Below are 20,665 nucleotides of genomic sequence, written 5' to 3' on the forward strand. Positions count from 1 at the left end.
AATTTATTCGCTCTCATCCAGTCCATTATCGCAGCCAGGCATCGGTTCAGCACCTTGACAGCCTCACCTGATGAGGATGAAAAGGAGAAGTAGAGCTGCGTGTCATCAGCATACTGGTGACAACGCACTCCAAAACTCCTGATGACAGCACCCAGCGGCTTCATGTAGATATTAAAGAGCATGGGGGACAGAACTGACCCCTGCGGAACTCCATATTGGAGAGCCCAGGGTGCCGAGCAATGCTCCCCAAGCACTACCTTCTGGAGACGACCTGCCAAGTAGGAGCAGAACCACTGCCAAGCAGTACCTCCAACTCCCAAATCCGCAAGTCTCCCCAGAAGAATACCATGGTCGATGGTATCAAAAGCCGCTGAGAGATCAAGGAGAATCAACAGAGTTACACTCCCCATCTTTCTCCCGACAAAGGTCATCATACAGGGCGACCAAGGCCGTCTCCGTGCCAAAACCGGGCCTGAAACCCGATTGAAATGGATCCAGATAATCAGTCTCATCCAAGAGTGTCTGGAGCTGGTCTGCAACCACTCTTTCTAGGACCTTGCCCAGGAATGGGACATTTGCTACCGGCCTGTAATTATTAAGATTTTCTGGGTCCAGGGAAGATTTCTTCAAAAGTGGTCTCACTACCGCCGCCTTTAGGCAGTCAGGGACCTCTCCCTCACACAGTGAGGCATTAATCACTTCCCTGGCCTAGCCGCCTGTTCCATCCCTGCTAGCTTTTATTAGCCAAGAGGGGCAAGGATCCAGAACAGAAGAGGTTGCACGCACCTGTCCAAGCACCTTGTCAACGTCCTCAAGCTGCACCAATTGAAACTCATCCAAAAAATCATGACCAGGCTGTGCTCCGGATACCTCATTTGATTCAACTGCTATAACACTGGAGTCCAAGTCTTGACGGATGCAAGAGATTTTATCCTGGAAGTGCCTAGCAAATTCATTACAGCGTGCTTCGGATAGTTCTACCGTGTCCCTAGGGCCAGAATGTAATAGCCCTCTGACAACTTTAAAAAGCTCCGCCGGACGGCAGATAGAAGATTTAATAGTGGCAACAAAATATTGTTTTTGTGCTGCCCGTACTGCCCCTAAATACAGCTTGCTATAGGCACTTACCAGTGCATAATTGCATCCCTCAGGAGTTCGTCTCCATCTGCACTCAAGCCGTCTCCTGTTTAATTGCTCTCAGCTCTGAAGTATACCATGGAGCTGAATGAGCTCTACATAGGAGAGGGCGCACAGGAGCGATCATGTCAACTGCCCGGGTCATTTCAGCATTCCATAGTTCGACCAGGGTTTCGACAGGAGCACCAGCCCTATCAGCCGGAAAACTCCCCAGAGCCTTTTGAAAACCATCCGGATTCATTAGTCTCCGGGGCGGACCATCTTAATGGGTCCTCCACCCTTGCAGAGGGGAAAAGCCGCTGTAAGTCTAAACCTCAACAAGCGGTGATCTGTCCATGACAAAGGGGCTGATGTAAGACTCCCTACATTCAGATCACCATCTCCATGTCCAGTTGCAAAAATCAGGTCTAGAGTATGCCCTGCCACGTGTGTTGGGCCAGTAGCATATTGGGACAGCCCCATGGTTGTCATGGAAGCCATGAAGTCCTGAGCCGCCCCAGATAAGGCGGCCTCGGCGTGGATGTTGACATCCCCCAGCACCAACAGTCTGGGTGATCTCAACAATACAGCCGAGACCACCTCCGTCAGCTCAGTTAGGGAGTCTGTTGGGCAGCAGGGTGGGCGGTACACCAACAGAATCCCCACTCTGTCCCCCTGATCCAACACAAGGTGCAAACACTCCAGACCAGTAGTTGCATGGACATGGTGCTTGGAGAGAGAGATGGAACTCCTATAGACCACAGCAACCCCCCCTCCCCGGCCCTCAGATCTACCCTGATGCTGAACCAAGTACCCCGGTGGGCACAGCTGGGAGAGACTAACTCCTCCCTGCTCACCCACCCAGGTCTCAGTTATACATGCCAGGCCTCATGCACAATTAAATCGTGGATGAGAGAGATCTGATTATGTACCGATCTGGCATTTAGGAGCAGCATCCGGAGATCGGAGAGCTGGCTGATAGGGCAACCAACAAACCTGTGGGTGTGTGGAGGACCAGAACCCAGCACAGCCGTTAACTGCCTGGGCCGAGTTCCCCTCACCTGGCAAGTCCTCCACACAGCGTCATATCTCCCTCTACCCGTCACTACACTAATTGGGGCCACCTCAAATCTTCCCAGTCGACTTTGACTCCTCTCTCCCAGGCACATGATGCAACCCCCACAACACACACTCACACCATACACACCCCCACACAAAAAGGGCCTTCAACTATTGTAACCTGTTTTAACTAAGATGTGCCTTCACAGTCTTATACATTGATGTTAATTGGATTTCCAGCAACTTCTTTCATGCTGATATGTATCCCTATTTTTCTGTTTCTATAATAAGGTCACTGACTACATTTTATTAGTTGTAGTGTGCAAGAGATGAATAAATAGCATGTATTATAAAGACTCTTGGCAATTTGCTGGGGTGCCACTGAAGGGCTTTGCAGGCCTCCAAAACACTCACAGGCAACAGGTCGGCAACCCTCTGTTCTACACTCATAATATGGTTTCCCCATTTCTGAAATCTTTCATGACATTAAAGACTTAAGCTACTTCTGAAGCTCTTTCCATGTTCCAAGCAGTTCTATGGTTTCTCCCTTGTGTGAATTCTTTGATGCAAAGTGAGAGAGGAATTTCTAGTAAAGCCCTTTCCACATTCCAGGCATTCATATGGCTTCTCCCCAGTGTGAACACTTTGATGGGCAGTGAGTTGCTGTTTCCTACTGAAGCTCTTTCCACATTCTAAGCACTTATATGGTTTCTCCCCACTGTGAATACTTTGATGGTCAGTGAGTTTCTGTTTCCTACTGAAGCTCTTTCCACATTCTAAGCACTTATATGGTTTCTTCCTAGTGTGAATACTTTGATGGTCAGTGAGTTGCTGTTTCCAACTGAAGCTCTTTCCACATTCTAAGCACTTATATGGTTTCTCCCCAGTGTGAGTTCTTTGATGGGAAGTCAGATTTATCTTCTGGTGGAAGCTCTTTCCACATTCTAAGCACTTATATGGTTTCTCCCCAGTGTGAATACTTTGATGGGCAGTGAGTTGCTGTTTCCTACTGAAGCTCTTTTCACATTCTAAGCACTTATATGGCTTCTCCCCAGTGTGAACACTTTGATGGGCAGTGAGTTGTTGTTTCCTACTGAAGCTCTTTCCACATTCTAAGCACTTATATGGTTTCTCCCCAGTGTGAGTTCTTTGATGGGAAGTCAGATTTATCTTCTGGTGGAAGCTCTTTCCACATTCTAAGCACTTATATGGTTTCTCCCCAGTGTGAATTCTTTGGTGGGCAGCAAGTATGTTTTTCCAACTGAAGCTCTTTCCACATTCTAAGCACTTATATGGTTTCTCCCCAGTGTGAATACGTTGATGGGCAGTGAGTTGCTGTTTCCCACTGAAGCTCTTTCCACATTCTAAGCACTTATATGGTTTCTCCCCAGTGTGAATTCTTTGATGGGCAGTGAGTGCTTGTTTCCTGCGGAAGCTCTTTCCACATTCTAAGCACTTATATGGTTTCTCCCCGGTGTGAATTCTTTGGTGGGCAGCAAGTATGTTTTTCCAACTGAAGCTCTTTCCACATTCTAAGCACTTATATGGTTTCTCCCCAGTGTGAGTTCTTTGATGGGAAGTCAGATTTACCTTCTGGTGGAAGCTTTTTCCACATTCTAAGCACTTATATGGCTTCTCCCCAGTGTGAATACTTTGATGGTCAGTGAGTTTCTGTTTCCTACTGAAGCTCTTTCCACATTCTAAGCACTTATATGCTTTCTCTCCGGTGTGAATTCTTTGATGGGGAGTGAGTTGGTTTTTCCTACTGAAGCTCTTTCCACATTCTAAGCACTTATATGGTTTCTCCCCAGTGTGAATTCTTTGATGCAAAGTGAGAGAGGAATTTCTAGTAAAGCACTTTCCACATTCCAGGCATCTATGTGGTTTCTCCCCAGTGTGAATTCTTTGATCGTAAGTCAGATTTATCTTCTGGTGGAAGCTTTTTCCACATTCTAAGCACTTATATGGCTTCTCCCCAGTGTGAATACTTTGATGGTCAGTGAGTTTCTGTTTCCTACTGAAGCTCTTTCCACATTCTAAGCACTTATATGGTTTCTCCCCAGTGTGAATACTTGGATGGGAAGTGAGAGAGGAATTTCTAGTAAAGCACTTTCCACATTCCAGACATCTATGTGGTTTCTCCCCAGTATGAATACTTCGATGGGCAGTGAGTTGCTGTTTCCTACTGAAGCTCTTTCCACATTCTAAGCACGTATATGGTTTCTCTCCAGTGTGAATTCTTTGATGGGCAGTGAGTTGGTTTTTCCTACTGAAGCTCTTTCCACATTCTAAGCACTTATATGGTTTCTCCCCAGTGTCAATTCTTTGATGGCAAGTCAGATGTGTCTTCTGACGGAAGCTCTTTCCACATTCTAAGCACTTATATGGTTTCTCACCGGTGTGCATTCTTTGATGCAAAATGAGACTTGCCTTGCAGCTAAACCTCCTTTCACATTCCAAACATTGATATGCTTTCTCCCTTTTCTGGTTTTTGTAGTGGGCTTTTTTGTACTTTCTTTTAGAATTCAGACTTTTCGAACAATGAAAATATTTATTTCTTTTCCTTCCTTGATCTGATTTTTCTCGGATGGCAGTTTTATGGTAGCCACTGCCCTGAGAAGCGCAAGATTTATTCCTCCTTTTCTCTTCTGCTTCAGGTTTCCTTCTCTGCTCTTCCCTCTTTTCAGATCTGTCTCTTTTCCATCTCTCTTTCCCACATAGTTCTCCCTTCCTCTTGGCTTTCCACTCATCATCTTCTGCAAGGAAGAGAGAAACTGATAAGACCATGAGGGAAGAAATGGATCCTCAAATCACTGAACAATCCCAAATAACTTTTGTGATAAAGGAAGAATTGACAGGACTTAGATGGGAGACGGATCTTACTCCAGGTTGAACAGTCTCTGTTGTCTGGCATTCACTGACAGTTGGAGTGATACAGACTGTCAGATTTGGACCACGCTGATCTGGGTTCACCTCCTAGTCAAGAGGTTAATCCCATTGGGTAGTCCTGGGCCAATCACTCATTCGGCCTAGCCTACAAAGTTGACAAGGTAAATAAAGCAACTGCAGATATTCTCTTCTGAACTCTAGAGCAAGTGAAGTGAGAGAATGAAAAGGGGAGGCTCCATCCTTCAGTGGCAGAGAAAGTCCATTGCAAGGAGAAGGTCCCAAGGTGAATCCCCCACTTCAGCAGTTAAAGCACCTCAGAAAGAGCCCTCAAACGTGATGCCAGTAAGAGCAAATACTCCTGGATTAGTTGGCCAATGACTATGGCAGGGCTGCTGAGTCAGACCTCTGGGATTCTAACATTGTTCTCATCTATATTTGTATTTCTTGTGACTCTTAAAGTTTCTTGTGCTGATTCGTGTACTGCTGTTTTGATTATGTTGTGATTCTAGCATCTTGTATAGATCTCTAACCATTTTTATACTCCTTGTGAATTTTTGTTCAGAATAAGATGATGTACATGTTTTAAATCAATAAAAATAGACAAATTGTCTTTTTCAAAAAGAACAGAAGGAATAAAAAGGGAAGTGGACTCGCGCTATATGTTAAAAATATATATCCCTGCACAGAAATACAGGGAGATGAGATTGGTAGCTCCACCAAGAGTATCTGCATTAAAACTAATGGGGCAAGTAATAAAAGGAATGTGGTGCTTGGAGTCTACTGTCGACAAGCCAATCAAGGACAAGACGAGAATGTATCTTAATGGCCTACTAATGCAGGCAAACCGCTTAGTTTACAGCGCGCTCAGGAGCATGTCAGATTAGAGATGCGACGGAAGGGTTGCCATCACTCATCAAGCCCACCAATAGGTATTCCTTTCTCCTCATCCATATGGGAACAAACGATACTGCCAAACGGAGCTATTAAGAAATCATGTCAGACTTGAAGCTCTGGGAAGGAAACTCAAGGACTTTGGGGCTCAGATAGTTTTTTCATCCATCCTTCCAGTACATAGCAGAGGAGTAGAAAGGGAAATAAAAACATGTGAATGAATGGCTATGAAGGTGGTGCCGACGTGAGAGATTTGGATTCTGGGACCATGAGCTACGCTTCCTGGAAGATGGACTGCTGGCAAGTGATGGGTTGCATCTCACAAGGACTGGGAAGAATGTGCTTGGCCACAGCATGGAGGGCTTTAAACTGAATCGTAAGGGGGAGGGAGATGTAATCTTGGTGGTAACGACTGACGAAGGCTTGTGCACAGTAACGGGAACAGAGAGATCGGCCATAATAGGGCCCAGTAACAATCCTCAGAAAAACGTAGTAAGGAAGCCAAGCCATAAATCACATGGTCTTTGATGTCTGTATACTAATGCGCAGAGCATGGGAAACAAGCAGGATGAACTTGAACTCTTAATACAGGAGGGTAATTACAACTTGATAGGTATAACTGAAACTTGGTGGGATGACTCCCATGACTGGACTATAGCAATTGAAGGATATAACTAGTTCAAAAAGACAGAAGGAATAAAAAGGGAGGTGGAGTCTCACTATATATTAAAAATATATATCCCTGCACAGAAATACAGGAAGATGAGCTTGGTAGCTCCACCGATATTATCTGGATTAAAATTAACGGGGCAAGTAATAAAAGGAATGTGGTGCTTGGAGTCTACTACCGACCACCCAATCAAGGAGAAGACGAGAATGTAACTTTTGCAAAGCAAATTGCCAGTGTTTCGAGGAGGCATGATGTAGTAGTAATGGGGGACTTCAATTATCCCGATATCTGTTGGGAGACAAACTCTGACAAACACAGTCCCTCAAAGAAAATTCTGACTTGTGTTGGATATAACTTTCTCCTACAGAAAGTGGAGGAAGGAACCAGAGGATTGGCTATCCTGGACTTGATTCTAGACAATAGAGATGATTTGGTGGATAAAGTGGCAGTTACGGGAACACCGGGGGGAAGTGACCACACCATATTTGAATTCTTGATTTTAACAGAAGCAAAAGCTGAGAGTAGCCATACACGCACCCTGGACTTCAGGAAAGCTGATTTTCATAAACTCAGAACAATTGTAAGTACGGTTCCATGGCAAGCGACCCTTATGAGAAAAGGAGTCTATGATGGGTGGGAGTTTCTAAAAAAGGAAATTCTAAAAGCTCAATGGCAAGCAATTCCAACAAGGAAAAAAGGGGGAAAACAGCAGAAGAAGCCAATGTGGCTTCACAAGAAGCTTAGAGATGACCTGAAAAGAAAAAAGGACACATACAGGAAGTGGAAAGAAGGCCAGGCTACAAAGGAAGAGTACAGGCAGGTACAACGGAATTGCAGAGATGGCGTCAGGAAGGCTAAAGCTGAGAATGAGCTGAGGTTAGCGAGGGATGCTAAAAGCAACAAAAAAGCTTTCTTCAGGTACGTCCGTAGTAAAAGACAGAGAAAAGAAATGGTGTCACAGCAACTCAATGAGGATGGCAAAATGATAACAGATAACAAAGAAAAGGCAGAAGTGCTCAATTCCTACTTTGGCTCAGTCTTCTCCCAGAAAAGGGTCTATGACCCTCCCAGGAAACATGAAGTGGAAGGGGCAGGATTGGAGCTTGAGATTGATAGACAAACGGTCAAGGAATACTTAAATCACTTTGAATGAGTTCAAATTGGCAGGGCCCGATAAACTGCATTCTAGAGTATTGAAGGAACTGCCTGAAGAACTCTCGGAATGATTGTCTATTATCTTTGTGAAATCATGCAGGAAGGGTGAAGTGCCCGATGACTGAAGGAGAACTAATGTAGTCCCTATCTTCAAAAAGGAGGAATCGGGGAACTATAGACCAGTCAACCTAACATCAATCCCTGGAAAAACTCTGGAGCAGATTATAAAGCAGTCAATCTGTAAGCACCTTGAAAACAATGCAGTGATTACTAGGAGCCAACATGGATTTATGAAAGACAAATCCTGCCAAACTAATCTTATCTTGTTTTTTGATTGGGTAACTTCCCTTGTGGACTGTGGGAATGCTGTGAACATAATATATCTCGACTTCAGCAAAGCTTTTGACAAAGTGCCCCATGACATTCTGATTAGCAAGATAGCTAAATGTGGGCTAGATGGAACAACTATCAGGTGGATCAACAGTTGGCTCCAGAATCATACCCAAAGAGTGCTTATCAATGGTGCCTTCTCAAACTGGGCAGAAGTAACAAGTGGGAGCTTGGTCCTGGGTCCAGTGCTCTTCAACATTTTTATTATCGAGTTGGATGAGGAGGTACAGAGCATGCTTATCAAATTTGCAGCTGATAAAAAATTGGGGGGCATAGCTAATACTGTGGAAGACAGAAACAAAATTCAAAGAGGCCTTGATAGGCTGGAGCATTGGGCTGAAAACAACAGAATGAAATTCAACAGGGATAAATGCAAAGTTCTACACTTAGGAAAAAGAAACCAAATGCACAGTTATAAGACTGGCTCAGCAATACGACATGTGAGAAAGATCTTGGAATTGTGGTTGATCACAAGCTGAATATGAGCCAACAGTGTGATGTAGCTGCAAAAAAGGCAAATGCTGTAGTAGGCTGCATTAAGAGAAATATAGTTTCCAAATTGCGTGAAGTATTACTTCCCCTCTATTCAGCACTGGTTAGGCCTCATCCTGAGTACTGCGTCCAGTTCTAGTCTCCGCACCAAGAAGGATGCAGACAAACTGGAATAGGTTCAGAGGAGGGCAACAAAGATGATCAGGAGACTGGAAACCAAGCCCTATGAGGAGAGGCTGAAAGAACTGGGCATGTTTAGCCTGGAGAAGAGAAGACTGAGGGGAGATATGATAGCACTCTTCAAGTACATGAAAGATAGTCACACAGAGGAGGGCCAAGATCTCTTCTTGGAGAGTGCAGGACACGGAATGGGCTCAAGTTGCAGGAAGCCAGATTAAGACTGAACATCAGGAAAAAATTCCTAACTGTTAGAGCAATACGACAATGGAACCAATGACCTAGAGAAGTAGTGGGCTCTCCGACACTGGAGGCATTCAAGAGGCAGCTGGACAGCCATCTGTCGGGAATGCTTTGATTTGGATTCCTGCATTGAGCAGGGGGTTGGACTCGATGGCCTTGTAGGTCCCTTCCAACTCTACTATTCTATGATAGGGAAGGCTTTTCTTACCGTCTGAGTCCCTTTCCCTATAACAATGTGGTGCTCTCCAGAGTTTGTTGGAATCCCATTCTCATCAGCCCCAGTCAGCGTGGACAATGGTCACCGCTTATGGGAGTGAGAGTCCAGGAATCTGTGGAGCACACCATAATGGCTACCCCAGTCTTAAAACGGTCCTCCTCTCCCCCACATCGTATAATGCACTGCCACCACTCTGCTCCAGGTCTAGGAAAAAGGATAAACTAGGAGGGAAGCTTTGGATGTGTCTCCCCAAAGCCCAGAATGCCAAATGTTGCACCTCGTAGGCCATATTAGAAACTCAAATGGAGCTCAGCTATGCTGTGTTATAGCACTTGGGGAAACATTTTAGTGAAAAATTCCAGCTAATTGGACCATTGTTTTAGAAGGGCATAACTAGAGATCTGTTCAGAGAGAATAGATGGCTGTCCATTCAAGTTATCTGCAGAAGATGAAGAATCCCAGCTGAAATAGGTGGCAGTACATCAGAATATTCGGGTGCATTAAATGTAGAAATATGGAATTTGAAAACAGGTATTACGACCAATACCCTGGACAGCAAAAAGACAATTAAACCAGAACTATCACTAGAAGCTAAAATGATGAAACTGAGGATATCATACTTTGCACACATCAGGAGAAGATATGATTCACTAGAAAAGACAATAATGCTGGGAAAAACAGCAGGGAATAGAAAAAGAGGAAGGCCAAACAATAGATGGATTGATTGCATAAAGGAAGATCTGAACAGGGTGGTTTATAACAGACGCTACTGAAGGTTGTTGATTCATAGGGTTGCCATAAGTCGTAATCGACTTGAAGGCACATAACAAATTACAACGGAACCTGCCTTACCGAGACAGGACAGAGTCCCACAAATCCCCTCCATGACTTCGCTATGCAGAGCTCTCTGGTCAGGATTCAGCAAAGCCCACTCCTCTTCCGTGAACTGCACAGCCACATCCTCCAAAGACACTGGATCCTAAAAGAAATATAATTCAATTTGTCATCATAGCAAGCATAAAGATTATCTCCAACCTACGTGGAAAACGTAGTTAAGGTGAGGTGGCTGGTCATTGTTCTAAGGACAGAAACCTTCTTAAATGGCATTCACAGCTTTTGTTGAGGTGGCTTTGGGAGACGCAAAGAGGAGGAGGAAAATTCATTCAGACCCAGGGACAGAGAGGCACCCAGGCTGCCCCCAGCCTTTCCCACTTCTGAGTCTTTCCCCTACCTGATCGGGGGTGACAGCAACAGCTTCTCCTCCACCAGAAAGGGGATATGATTTAGCAGGTCTTGCCGACATGATTCCATCCCCTGTGAGAAAGAAAATGGGCCCAAAAGCCATTAGTATACCGTATGCTATTGTCAGAGATTTAACCATAGAGGTATAACTGCACAAGGGTTCTTCTCAGCTGAGTGAGTTTCAGGTATTTATGCACAATTTATCTTTCAGTTGTGTGATAAAACATCTCTCCTCATTTGAGCTCTAAGCCAGAAATCAAAGTGATGGTTCCCACGTAAAAATTTATGATGTAAGTAGGAGCATTTCTGAGCTGTGGAAAAGGCTGGAGACAAGAGTGGAAAATGGAAATTCAAGTTGATCCTGACTTATGGTGTTTAGGGTTTTCATAGTAAGTGGTATTCAGAAAGGGTTTACCATTGACTTCCTGTGGGACTTAGGGGCAGTGACTGAACCCTGCTCTCCCAGGTCGTAGTCCAACACCTTAACCACTGTACTGCCTTCAAGTCGATTCTGACTTATGGTGACCCTATGAATAGGGTTTTTATGGTAAGCTGTATTCAGACGGGGGTTACGATTGCCTTCCTCTGGGGCTGAGAGGCAGCGACTGGCCCAAGGTCACCCAGTGAGCTTCATGGCTGTGTGGGGATTTGAACCCTGGTCTCCCACGTCGTAGTCCAAAACCTTAACCACTACATCACACTGGTTCTCGCAGGCAAAAGCAACAGAGACAGACCAAACGGAAACACGCCCCATTCATCTTTACCCAGCGGCCTCCGCCTGGGGTCCAATGGAGTCCTCTCTGCCTCAGGGAAATCCATTCCTGTTTCTCCACAGAGACCCTTTTCCTGAAAAGCATAATAAGAACTCAAGTCATAGAATGGGGAGCAGAATTAAAAAAGGAGTGACAGAGGCAATACCACAGGAATGTTTCATATAGAAAGGAAGTATAGATGCAAAACCTTTATTTATTTAATTAATTAATTTATTTTATAAATAAATAAATAAACATTTGATATAGAAAGGAAGGATAGATGCAAAACCCTTAGAGATACTTGATATCGGGGTAGCCAACGTGGTGCCCTTCAGATGGGACCAGACTCCAATTCACATCAGCCCCAGACAATACCATGAATGGCCAGCGATTATAGGACTTTTACTTCAACAACATCTGGAAGGCTTCATCTACACCAGGGACAGCCATCTTACCTGCCGCTCTGCCTGCTTCTCGTCCTCTGCCACGTTCAGCAGGAGACCTTCTGCCAGGGCCACTGCCTGGGAACTGGTCTCGGCCCCACATTCCCTCACCCAGCTCTCCATCTCTGGGGGCAGGACAGCTAGGAACTGCTCCAGGATCACCTTGTCCACGATGTGGTTCTTTGTGTGTCGCTCTGGCTTCAACCACTCACGGCAAAGAAGGTGAAGTTGGCTGCAAGCCTCTCGGGGCCCCTCAGCTGCCTGGTAGCGGAAACACCGGAACTGCTGGCGCTGCACATCTGAGCTGAGGGGATTCTTCCCCAAGATCTTCTGCACATTTTCCCCCAGGAATTCCTCCGCATGGGTCTCAGTCTTGATGGCATCAGGGCCAAGTCCTGCTTCAGGAGTAGATGGGTCTTGCTGTTCCATATTTGATCTCTTGGCCTTTCACGGGGTCCTCATCCCTTCTCTGCTTCTGGGAATAGTTTTCTGCCTTCTGAGGCCACGTTCAGAAGGAGCAGGTCCACTTATTCTATGAGCGAAGCCAAAGAGGGATCACTATGCCCAGGCCGAAGGCTTGCAGAGCAGGAAAGGTGCTGGGTAAGAATAGTCAAATGTGAGGATTATTGTTTCTACCATATAACCTTTGATAAAAACCCAGTGATTATGCCTATGTCTTACTTTGAAGATGGATCCCTGGATGGCTGACACATCTCTGACAGCAGCCCCAAAGGGCCCCAGGGACCAGCATCATCCTCATTACCCCCTTATTCTTAATTAAAAACAAGCTAAAAGGGAGAACCTTTCAGAAGACAGGCTGTAGCTCAGTGGTAGAGCAGCTGCTTTGTACACACAACGTCCCACTTTGAATCTCCAGGTAGGGCTGGGAAAGACTCCCTGCCTGTAATCCTGGAGAGACTCTGCCAGTCAGTGCGGACAATACTGAGCTAGATGGGACAATTGTCTAATTCAATATAAGATCCTATACTCCCTAACTTATCTCTGAACTTTTACAAGCCTCACCTGGAATACAGAATGTTGGTTTAATTGTGAATGAAATACGTTATTCCTTTCATCTCTTGATAGATTTGCTTATCTTTACAACTGTCCCCCTTCAGAGTTAAACGTGAGCTATATTGTTGCTTAGTAAATTAAATTGGAACGCTGCAGTTCCTGGAGTTTATGTCCTGGTTGTGATAAGGAAATGGAAAGATCTTTGAGTATAATGTGGTGGAAGAAAGCAATGAACCTACATTTTTGGGATTGTCATCATAAATTAAGGAAGAACTGACTTTACCTTCACCTCAGCAGGCATTGAGTGATGGGATATGGATGCGGGTGGGGGCTGCCCTGTCCTGTAGGCTCTCTTCACCTATTTACCCTTTTAATAAAACACGGTTGTTCACTTTCAGTCGGGGTCTTCCGAGTTTGATTCCTTTGATGAAAAGATTGCCAATTTTCAGTAGCACTTTCTATTCACACTTAAAGGTCCCTTCTGTATCCCAGGGGTTACTTGCCTGGATGGGCACATGTATGATAACACCAGTCAGTGTGTGAATAACGGGGGCATTGATAGGCATACTTTCAATTGCCCCTTAATTCAAAGTGGTGTCCTGGCCTTGCTGGGGAGAGGTAGCTCTCCTCCCTGATTTGGATGGATCACCTGGGCGCCCTGCTCTGTGAAAACCTTTCCACGAAATGTGAAAGGCAGAGGATGCTCACAAGATTTCAGAGGGGGCCACCCATGCAGGGCTTGGGTATTTACCACCAAGTGAGAATGAAAGGGACTTTGAAGAGAGGAGCTTTTGCTCTGAGGGATACAACACCCCCCCCCGGATTCCCTTCCTGTCTAGCCATCAAACTGAGGCCATTTAACACACTAACTCTGGTATACTGCTTCTGCATAAGGAAGCTCCACTTTCCACTCATTGTACCAAGGCCCTGCCTATCTTTTTTCTTCCGTTTTCTTTGCTGTCTATCTGCTATTATGGCAGATGTTCTGACGGGGGATCCTGAAGGGTCACAGAACAGAGGCCACCTCCTTACGGGGTGAGGGTCTCCCTTGCTGTCGTGGGCTCTCCAGCCGCTCCTCTGCCTTCACCGGGTGGGGCTCCAATCTGGGGTCTCCCGCCCCCTCCTGGCTCCCCCGCCCTGCAGCTCCTCCCCTTCGCCCAAATGCACAGCAGGGACAAGGGGCTTACCAGACCCCAGAAGGCGCCACCGACGCTGCAGCGCTGCTGCTTCTGCTGGTGTTTAACGGCGAATCCAACTGCGCTCTTGACCAGGGAGCCACTTTCCTCCAAGGGAAGAGCCCGGCAGGAAGGGACGTCAGAGGGAGAGGAGCCGCATTTTCTTTGAAGCCTCGCGCACCTCCTCCTCCTCTTTCCTGTCTAGGAATCTGGTTTCGTTTATTTTAACCCTCAGGAAGTCAAGCCTCCTGATGATCTCTCAGAGCGGGAGCCAAGAAGGAAAGAGGCGTTGCGCAGAACGGAGGAAGACACGGAGCTCCTGCCCTGTACCGAGTCAGAGCATGGGGGTCGATCTAGCTCAGTGGGATCTGCACTGACTGGCAGCAGCTCTCCAGCGTTTCAGGCACAGAGTCTGTCCTTGGAGATTGAACCTGGGACCTTCTGCATGCAAAGCAGCTGCTCTACCCACTGAGCTGTGGCTCCTTCCTGGGGGTTTGGACCCTCCTGGGGGTTCAAGACAAATATATAGATCATAGAAATATGGGGAGGCTGGCAGACAAGGCTCCCAAACTGGTTTGGCTTGCGTGAGAAGGGAAGATGTGATGATATATGTTGCTGTATCTGGAAGATGAATGGAACCGGAAAGCCAAGTCAGTTCAGCTACTTTTGTCAGTTAGAGAAGGTTAAACTCAGTTTAACAGAAAGAAAGAAAAAACGCCTCCAATGGAGAGACTCCTGCCCAGCGTATGGCTTTGCTATAAAGTCTAAAATGATGCTCTGAAAGCCTGAGACACTATACAGCATGCCTTGTATTGAGGGATGACCTTGTCCTGAAATCTCAATGGGATGCAATGGAGGTCCTGTGAATGGGAATTAAGAGGAGGGCGGGAACTCGAAATCTATCTGCTTACTTTGTACACCGAGCAACGCAATGCCAAACACCTAGCCATCAATATATAAGCACTAGCAAGACCCAAAGTGTAAAAAGGTTCCATATTGAACTCAAAATTGAAAAGGTCTAGAAGTTGAAAGATTACCATTTCTTAAGTTAGACTTACATTACACAGTCCAAATTAAGAAACAGCAGGAAAATCTGTTTCAAGTATTGTTGTCTTTTCCAATCTTCCGTTAATTTTCTCAGCTGTCCTTGGGAGGAATGATAACAATTCTCTCTTGAAGAATTAAGTCCTTGTTGTGCTTCTCTACTCGATAAGAATACTTTTCTATGCAGAGATGCTTTTAGATGGTGATTTCATAGCTGTAAGTACAATACACTATTAACCATCTAGCATCCTTATGCTGCAAATGTATAACTAATTACAGCACGTACCACAATTAAATATTTCGCACATATATCTCCCTTGCACTCATCTCAGGGAACAACAATATAAACTCATCTTTCCGAAAGACCAAGATATATAATAAATAAGAGAATACTTTTACGGGTGATTATCATCATTAATTTCAAAAAGATGTTATACTGTATATGTGTGTAAGTAAGTGTACTGCCTTCAAGTCGATTCCGACTTATGGCGACCCTATGAAGAGGGTTTTCATTTATTTATTTATTTTATTTATTTATTTAATTTAATTTATATACCGCCCTAAGCCCAAGGGCTCTCTGGGCGGTGTACATAAAATAAAACAGTCAGGAATTTATAAATACAATAATACAATAAAATCAAGCCAACAAAGGTAAACAAAAATAATCAAACAGCAACAAAATACAACAATACATATAATAAAACGCATTAAAATGCCTGGGAATATAAAAAGGTTTTCACCTGGCACCGAAAAGATAGCAGCGTCGGCGCCAGGCGCACCTCATCGGCGAGAACATTCCATAGTTCGGGAGCCACAACCGAAAAGGCCCTATTTCTAGTCACCACCCTCCAAGCTTCTCTGAGCGGCAGTGACTGGCCCAATGTCACCCAGTGAGCTTCATGGCTACGTGGGGATTCAAACCCTGGTCTCCCAGGTCCTAGTCCAACACTCTAACCACTACACCACACTGGCTTATCCTGTACTGTATGTAGGATAAGCTAAACTTGTCAGTGAGTCCATTTAAACCAAAAATCTAAAATGTAACACAATATGCAGATTTTGGCCTTTGTCACAAGACATATGGATCAATTCTCTAGTGAAATATTTTACCTCTTCTGGAGTATATAATCTATAAATTGCGTAGTTGATGGTGTTGGTACAAATATAACATACATCAATAGATTGACACTTAGTGAAACTGTTCAATCTGAATTTCCTTCCATCTTTAGGATGAACGTGCTGTTTTATCTGTAATGCTTGTGAGCAGCATGAACATTTGCCACGTTTCAAATCTCCCCTAGAGATGGATCTAATCCTGTAACTACGTAAATCAGAACAGACCACCTTCCCTTGAATAATGGCTGCTCTGCATTGCACTGTAAGTGGAATTCTTCATGACTCCCTGGTCTATAGCTGTTGCAAATCAGGAGACCTCCCAAAGCCTCTTTGCAAAGTTTTCACTTTTCCCTTCGGGTGAGGGGCTTTGTTAACATTCACTAACACTTACTGTGTAGTAGCGTTTGCAGAAAATAACGTCTGGGCGCTACAGGCACTCAGACAAACCCAGCACAGTGTGATGGGATAGCCCAAATAATGGCTTAAAATGTGCAAAGAGTGTGCTAAAATCATTTACATAAGCTTAGAATGGCTTCGCTTGTAGTTTAGTAGTGCACAGAGGAAAACAGTTCTCTTCTGAAAATGGGTTTCTTAAACCCTCCCTTCTAGACAAAGCATTGTTTTCTTATAAAGCAGAGTACGGTACAAGATACAGTGTCTGAGCAGACAGGCAATATGTTACATTAACATTTGGATTGCGGTCTCCACCTATTTACCCTTTTAATACAACAGTTATTTTCAGTTGGGTTCTGCTGAAGTTGATTCCTTTGATTCAAAGGTTGCCACTTTTCGAGTAGCGCTTTCCATTCAATGTTGAAAGATCCCTTCTGCATCCCAGGAGTTGCCAGCCTGGATGGGCCCACGTGTGTCAGCCAGGAAGAGTGATGACACCAGTCAGTGCGTGAGTAATGGGGGCGTTCAGAGACCTACTTTCAATCCCTCCTCACTTAAAGTGGTGTCTTGGCCTTGCAGAGATCAGGGGGAGGGTAGGAAGGAGGTAGGAGTGATGTCATGCCTGAAATCGAAGGTGTCAGAGACAGACACGGCTCTGGTGCTTTCTCTTGTTATTAAAGCTATAGACAGAAGCTGTGCACCTCATTAAACTAACTGCTCTTTCTAAGAACTTTCCTCTGCTCTAGCGCTAAATAAGCACAGCTTCACGACTCCAAGACATTGACTCGGCATCCGGGTCCCCCCCAAGTCAGTTTAAGTAGGCCTGGATTCAACGTGCAAACAAAGGCTCTGCCTCAGTTCTAACTGTTGAACTTTCCACCTGAAGCGCCTCCCAGCGCAGGGTGAAGGTGGTTTAATCTCAGCTTCCCTCTCCGACTGAAGGGGGCTGCTAGATGTCCGTTCGGCTGTGGGAAGCTGGGCAGCACTCAGCTGGGAAACATCTGAAGTGCAATGCTGAGTGTCTGGTGTGGGCACCATGGGCATGTTCAGTTGGGCCAGGCGGTGCTTCAATAGGGGAGTCTGGGGCTGAGCTGTCAAAGACAGGGGTTGAGTCGCCCTGTGAGTCCACCCCTCTGCTTGCTCCCTCTCCGGGTTCCTCATCATGTTTCGCCCTCCTCTATCCGCCCTCTGCCAGCCTGGCTCATGACAAGTGATAACACCAGTTAGTGTGTAAGTAACGGGGGCATTCAAGATCTGCTTTCACTCTCCTCACTCACTGTGGGGTGTCTTGGCCTTGCCAAGAGAGGAAAGGAAAAGGGTCCCCTCCCTGATTTGGATGGATCAGCTGAACAGGTCTCCTATGAGCCCTCCCCTGCAGCCCTGGGAAAACCCTTCAGCCAAATGCACAAAGGGGAAGGGGATTCATGAGATTTCAGAGGGGGGCACCGATGCCACGCTTGGGGCAAACAGCACTTTCTTTCACTCAAGTTAAGATCCTGGCAGGAAGGGGCTTTGGGGTACACAGAGCCCCTCCAAATTCCCTTCCTCTCTAGGAATCAAGTTCTGGTCATTCAACACACTGAGGTCTGGCACACTGATTCTGTATAGGAAAGCTCCACTTCCCACCCAAAACTACTCCCATCAAACAGCATTCATTTGCAATATGATCCCTGCCCCCAAGATTTCACTCAGGGGACCAAGGCCTTGCCTATTTTTTTCTTCGCCCATCGGTTGTTAAGCAGATTCCTCAGCCAGATAAAAACACCCCACCTCTCCACCCAGCTGCAGTCTACCACCATTATTTGCATATCTCATTAAGTACAATTCATTTTCAAGAGGAGGGGGAAGGAAGCTCTGCTCCCTGATGGTGGATGTTGTGATGGGGGATCCTGACAGGGTCAGCTCAACATGGGCCACCTCCTTACAGGGTGAAGTTCTCCCTTGCTATGGCTCCAGACTTTTCTCTGCCTTCACCGACAGGGGCTGCAATCATAAGGAGTCTCCTAATTTCCTCCTCCCCTTTCTTACACTTCCTCCTCTGCATCCTCCCCCGCAGCTCTGGGACTCCCCTTCGCCCAAATGCCCAACGGGGGAGGGGAGGCTTACCGGACCCCAGAAGGGGCCACCGATGCAGCAGCCCTTGGGGGAGAGACAGGGGGGCAGTGCTGCTTTTCTCCAAGGAAAGAGCCAGGCCGGAAGTGACTTCCGAGGGAGAGGAACCGCATTGCCTTTGAAGAGCATGGATTCCCCTCCAACCACTTCCTCTATCCTTCCTCCCTAGCAATCTGGTTTCCTTTATTTTAACCCTTATGAAATCAGGCAGACTAATGATCGCTCAAAGCGGGAGCCAAGGAGGAAAGAGGCCTTGCAGAGAACAGGAAGATGGGGAGCTCCTGTCCTATACCGAGTCAGAGCACTGGGGTCCATCTAGGTCACTGCTGTCTGCACTGGCTGGCAGCAGCTCTCCACGGTTTCAGACAAGGAGTCTCTCCGAGAGCTACCTGGAGATGCCACTGGCGATTGAACCTGCAACCTTCTGCATGCAAAGCAGCTGCTCCACCCACTTGTGCTTGTAGTTGAAGCTTTCTCCAAATTCCAAGCAGTGTTATAGTGCTGATATCCCCAGTGTGAATTTTTGATGGACAGCAAGATTTTCCTTATAGCTGAAGCTCTTTCCACATGATAAGCCTTTATATGGTCACTCCCGAATGTGAATTCTTTGATGGGAAGCAAGTTTACTTTTCCAGCTAAGGCCCTTCCTTTCATATGACTTCTTATCAGTGTGAATTTTTTGATGGGCAGTGAGACAGGAATTTGTATTGATGCTCATTCCACATTCCAGGCATTTATGTGGTTTTGCCCCAGTCTGCCTAGGTCCATCCGGAGCGAGGCAGCGCTAGTTCCTGCCAATTTCCCCTCCTGCCCAGTTCACTGTGGAAAAACAAACATCAGAGAGCTCCACTAGCAAAGCCCTCACGGCTGGTCTTCAACCTGTACAGCATTTCTTATTAATATTATTATTAATATTATTATTGTTGTTGTGCTGCGAGTCATGCCTTTCCCCACCAACATGCTGGCTGGAGTTTACAAAGGAGGAGAAATCACTCCAGGTGTGTGTGTATATATATCCTCCTCCTCCTCCACCCTGCATGCAATTCAACCTCTACCAGCGTCCCTCCTGCTCAGTACAGGAAAGCTGGCTGAGGCGGGGGAAATAACGCCGGTGTGCAGAGGTGCTGCTGCTGCACTGGGAGGCGGAAGGCTTTGCTCTCTCGGGGAGCAGCCGCTGTTGGTGCTACAGGCACTCGCAAGCAGTTCTGTGCAGGTGGCAACAGTGAGGGGGAAAGAGGCCTTTTGAAAGTCATGCAGTCGGCTGCGGAAACAGAGGGACCCGGGTAGGATGCACATCCCCAAAAAGAAAGGGACGATGACTCTGCGCAGCCCATGACAACTACTCCACTGTTGTGGGTGGGTTTGAGAGGCCTTCTTCCTCTGCTCATCCTTACAGGGTCAGCTTGCTTGCTGTGAGTGGGGCAGTGGCAGCAGCTGTTCAGCAGTGTGGGCCCCTCCCAAGACGCAGCCTGGTCTCCTCTCTCTCGCTGGAGTGACTTTACTCCTTAGCTACTTAAAAACCTGAAACGACAGGGGCGTTCAGCACAAGGCTATCTTTTTTTCCCTAAACCACATACAAACTTACTTCTTTAAAACAATGAAAGCTGTCTTGGCTACCTGCTGGTCCTTCTAGAAACAGACCCTTTTGTCCTACCTGTTGAAGGCCCAGGCGCTTAGGTGTCCAAAGTATCTTCTCCCTCCACATTACTGGGTTGTGCTTCATGGGATGTATTCAACCCTGAGTGTTGTTCTCTCCTTCATTAGTACGTCTTCCCTGACCACCATAAGGTCTTGAAACTTGAGGTCCATTGTGGGCATGAATTTATTTTGTTAAAAAATACAAGGTTTTCAAAATAACAGATTTGCACAAAAGAGTCGTAAAACTAATATGTGGGTTGCACCCAACTTCCACCTCAGAGTGGATCCTTTAAAATTAATAGACATGACAAACTCAGGCCCCTTCATATTAATAGTTCACAGTTCTTTCTGGTTCCAGAAATCAGAATTCACTCTACAAAGAAAGGGGGGATGGGTTCTGGGTGAGGGCAGTGTCACCTGAAAAGATCACACAGAGG

At 46.0% G+C, this 20,665-nt stretch overlaps 2 protein-coding genes and 1 pseudogene across 2 annotated transcripts in view; all 3 read right to left on the reverse strand.

Moving 5' to 3' along the window:
* Positions 1-2,010: 2,010 nt before the first annotated feature.
* The window catches only part of LOC133381469 (zinc finger protein 850-like), a 32,278-nt pseudogene continuing 13,623 nt past the window's right edge, over positions 2,011-20,665 (reverse strand).
* Positions 9,945-12,264, reverse strand: LOC133381460 (zinc finger protein with KRAB and SCAN domains 5-like). The gene is made up of 4 exons (XM_061620608.1): positions 11,749-12,264; positions 11,306-11,387; positions 10,531-10,613; positions 9,945-10,278 (listed from the first exon to the last, which is right to left on the reverse strand). Exons 1-4 carry the CDS (start codon positions 12,163-12,165, stop codon positions 10,084-10,086), a joined length of 777 nt encoding a protein of 258 aa, XP_061476592.1. The 5' UTR covers positions 12,166-12,264; the 3' UTR covers positions 9,945-10,083.
* The window catches only part of LOC133381443 (zinc finger protein 570-like), a 44,470-nt gene continuing 40,642 nt past the window's right edge, over positions 16,838-20,665 (reverse strand). Inside the window, exon 4 of the transcript XR_009761676.1 lies at positions 16,838-20,111. The gene's annotated coding sequence lies outside the window, so the exon portion shown is untranslated. The remainder of the gene's footprint in view (positions 20,112-20,665) is intronic.

Source organism: Rhineura floridana, chromosome 3 (genome assembly GCF_030035675.1).
Source record: "Rhineura floridana isolate rRhiFlo1 chromosome 3, rRhiFlo1.hap2, whole genome shotgun sequence".
Taxonomy (NCBI): Eukaryota; Metazoa; Chordata; class Lepidosauria; order Squamata; family Rhineuridae; genus Rhineura; species Rhineura floridana.

Bases quoted from the DNA above. Each gene is read 5' to 3' on its own strand.
- LOC133381460 (XM_061620608.1), bottom strand. From the start codon at position 12,165: ATGGAACAGCAAGACCCATCTACTCCTGAAGCAGGACTTGGCCCTGAT. The intron at 10,614-11,305 runs GTAAAGATGAAT...TCTTTCTCACAG, and splicing joins CCCCAGGCGGAGGCCGCTGG to GGGATGGAATCATGTCGGCA. The intron at 10,279-10,530 runs GTAGGGGAAAGA...TATTTCTTTTAG, and splicing joins TTGCTGTCACCCCCGATCAG to GATCCAGTGTCTTTGGAGGA.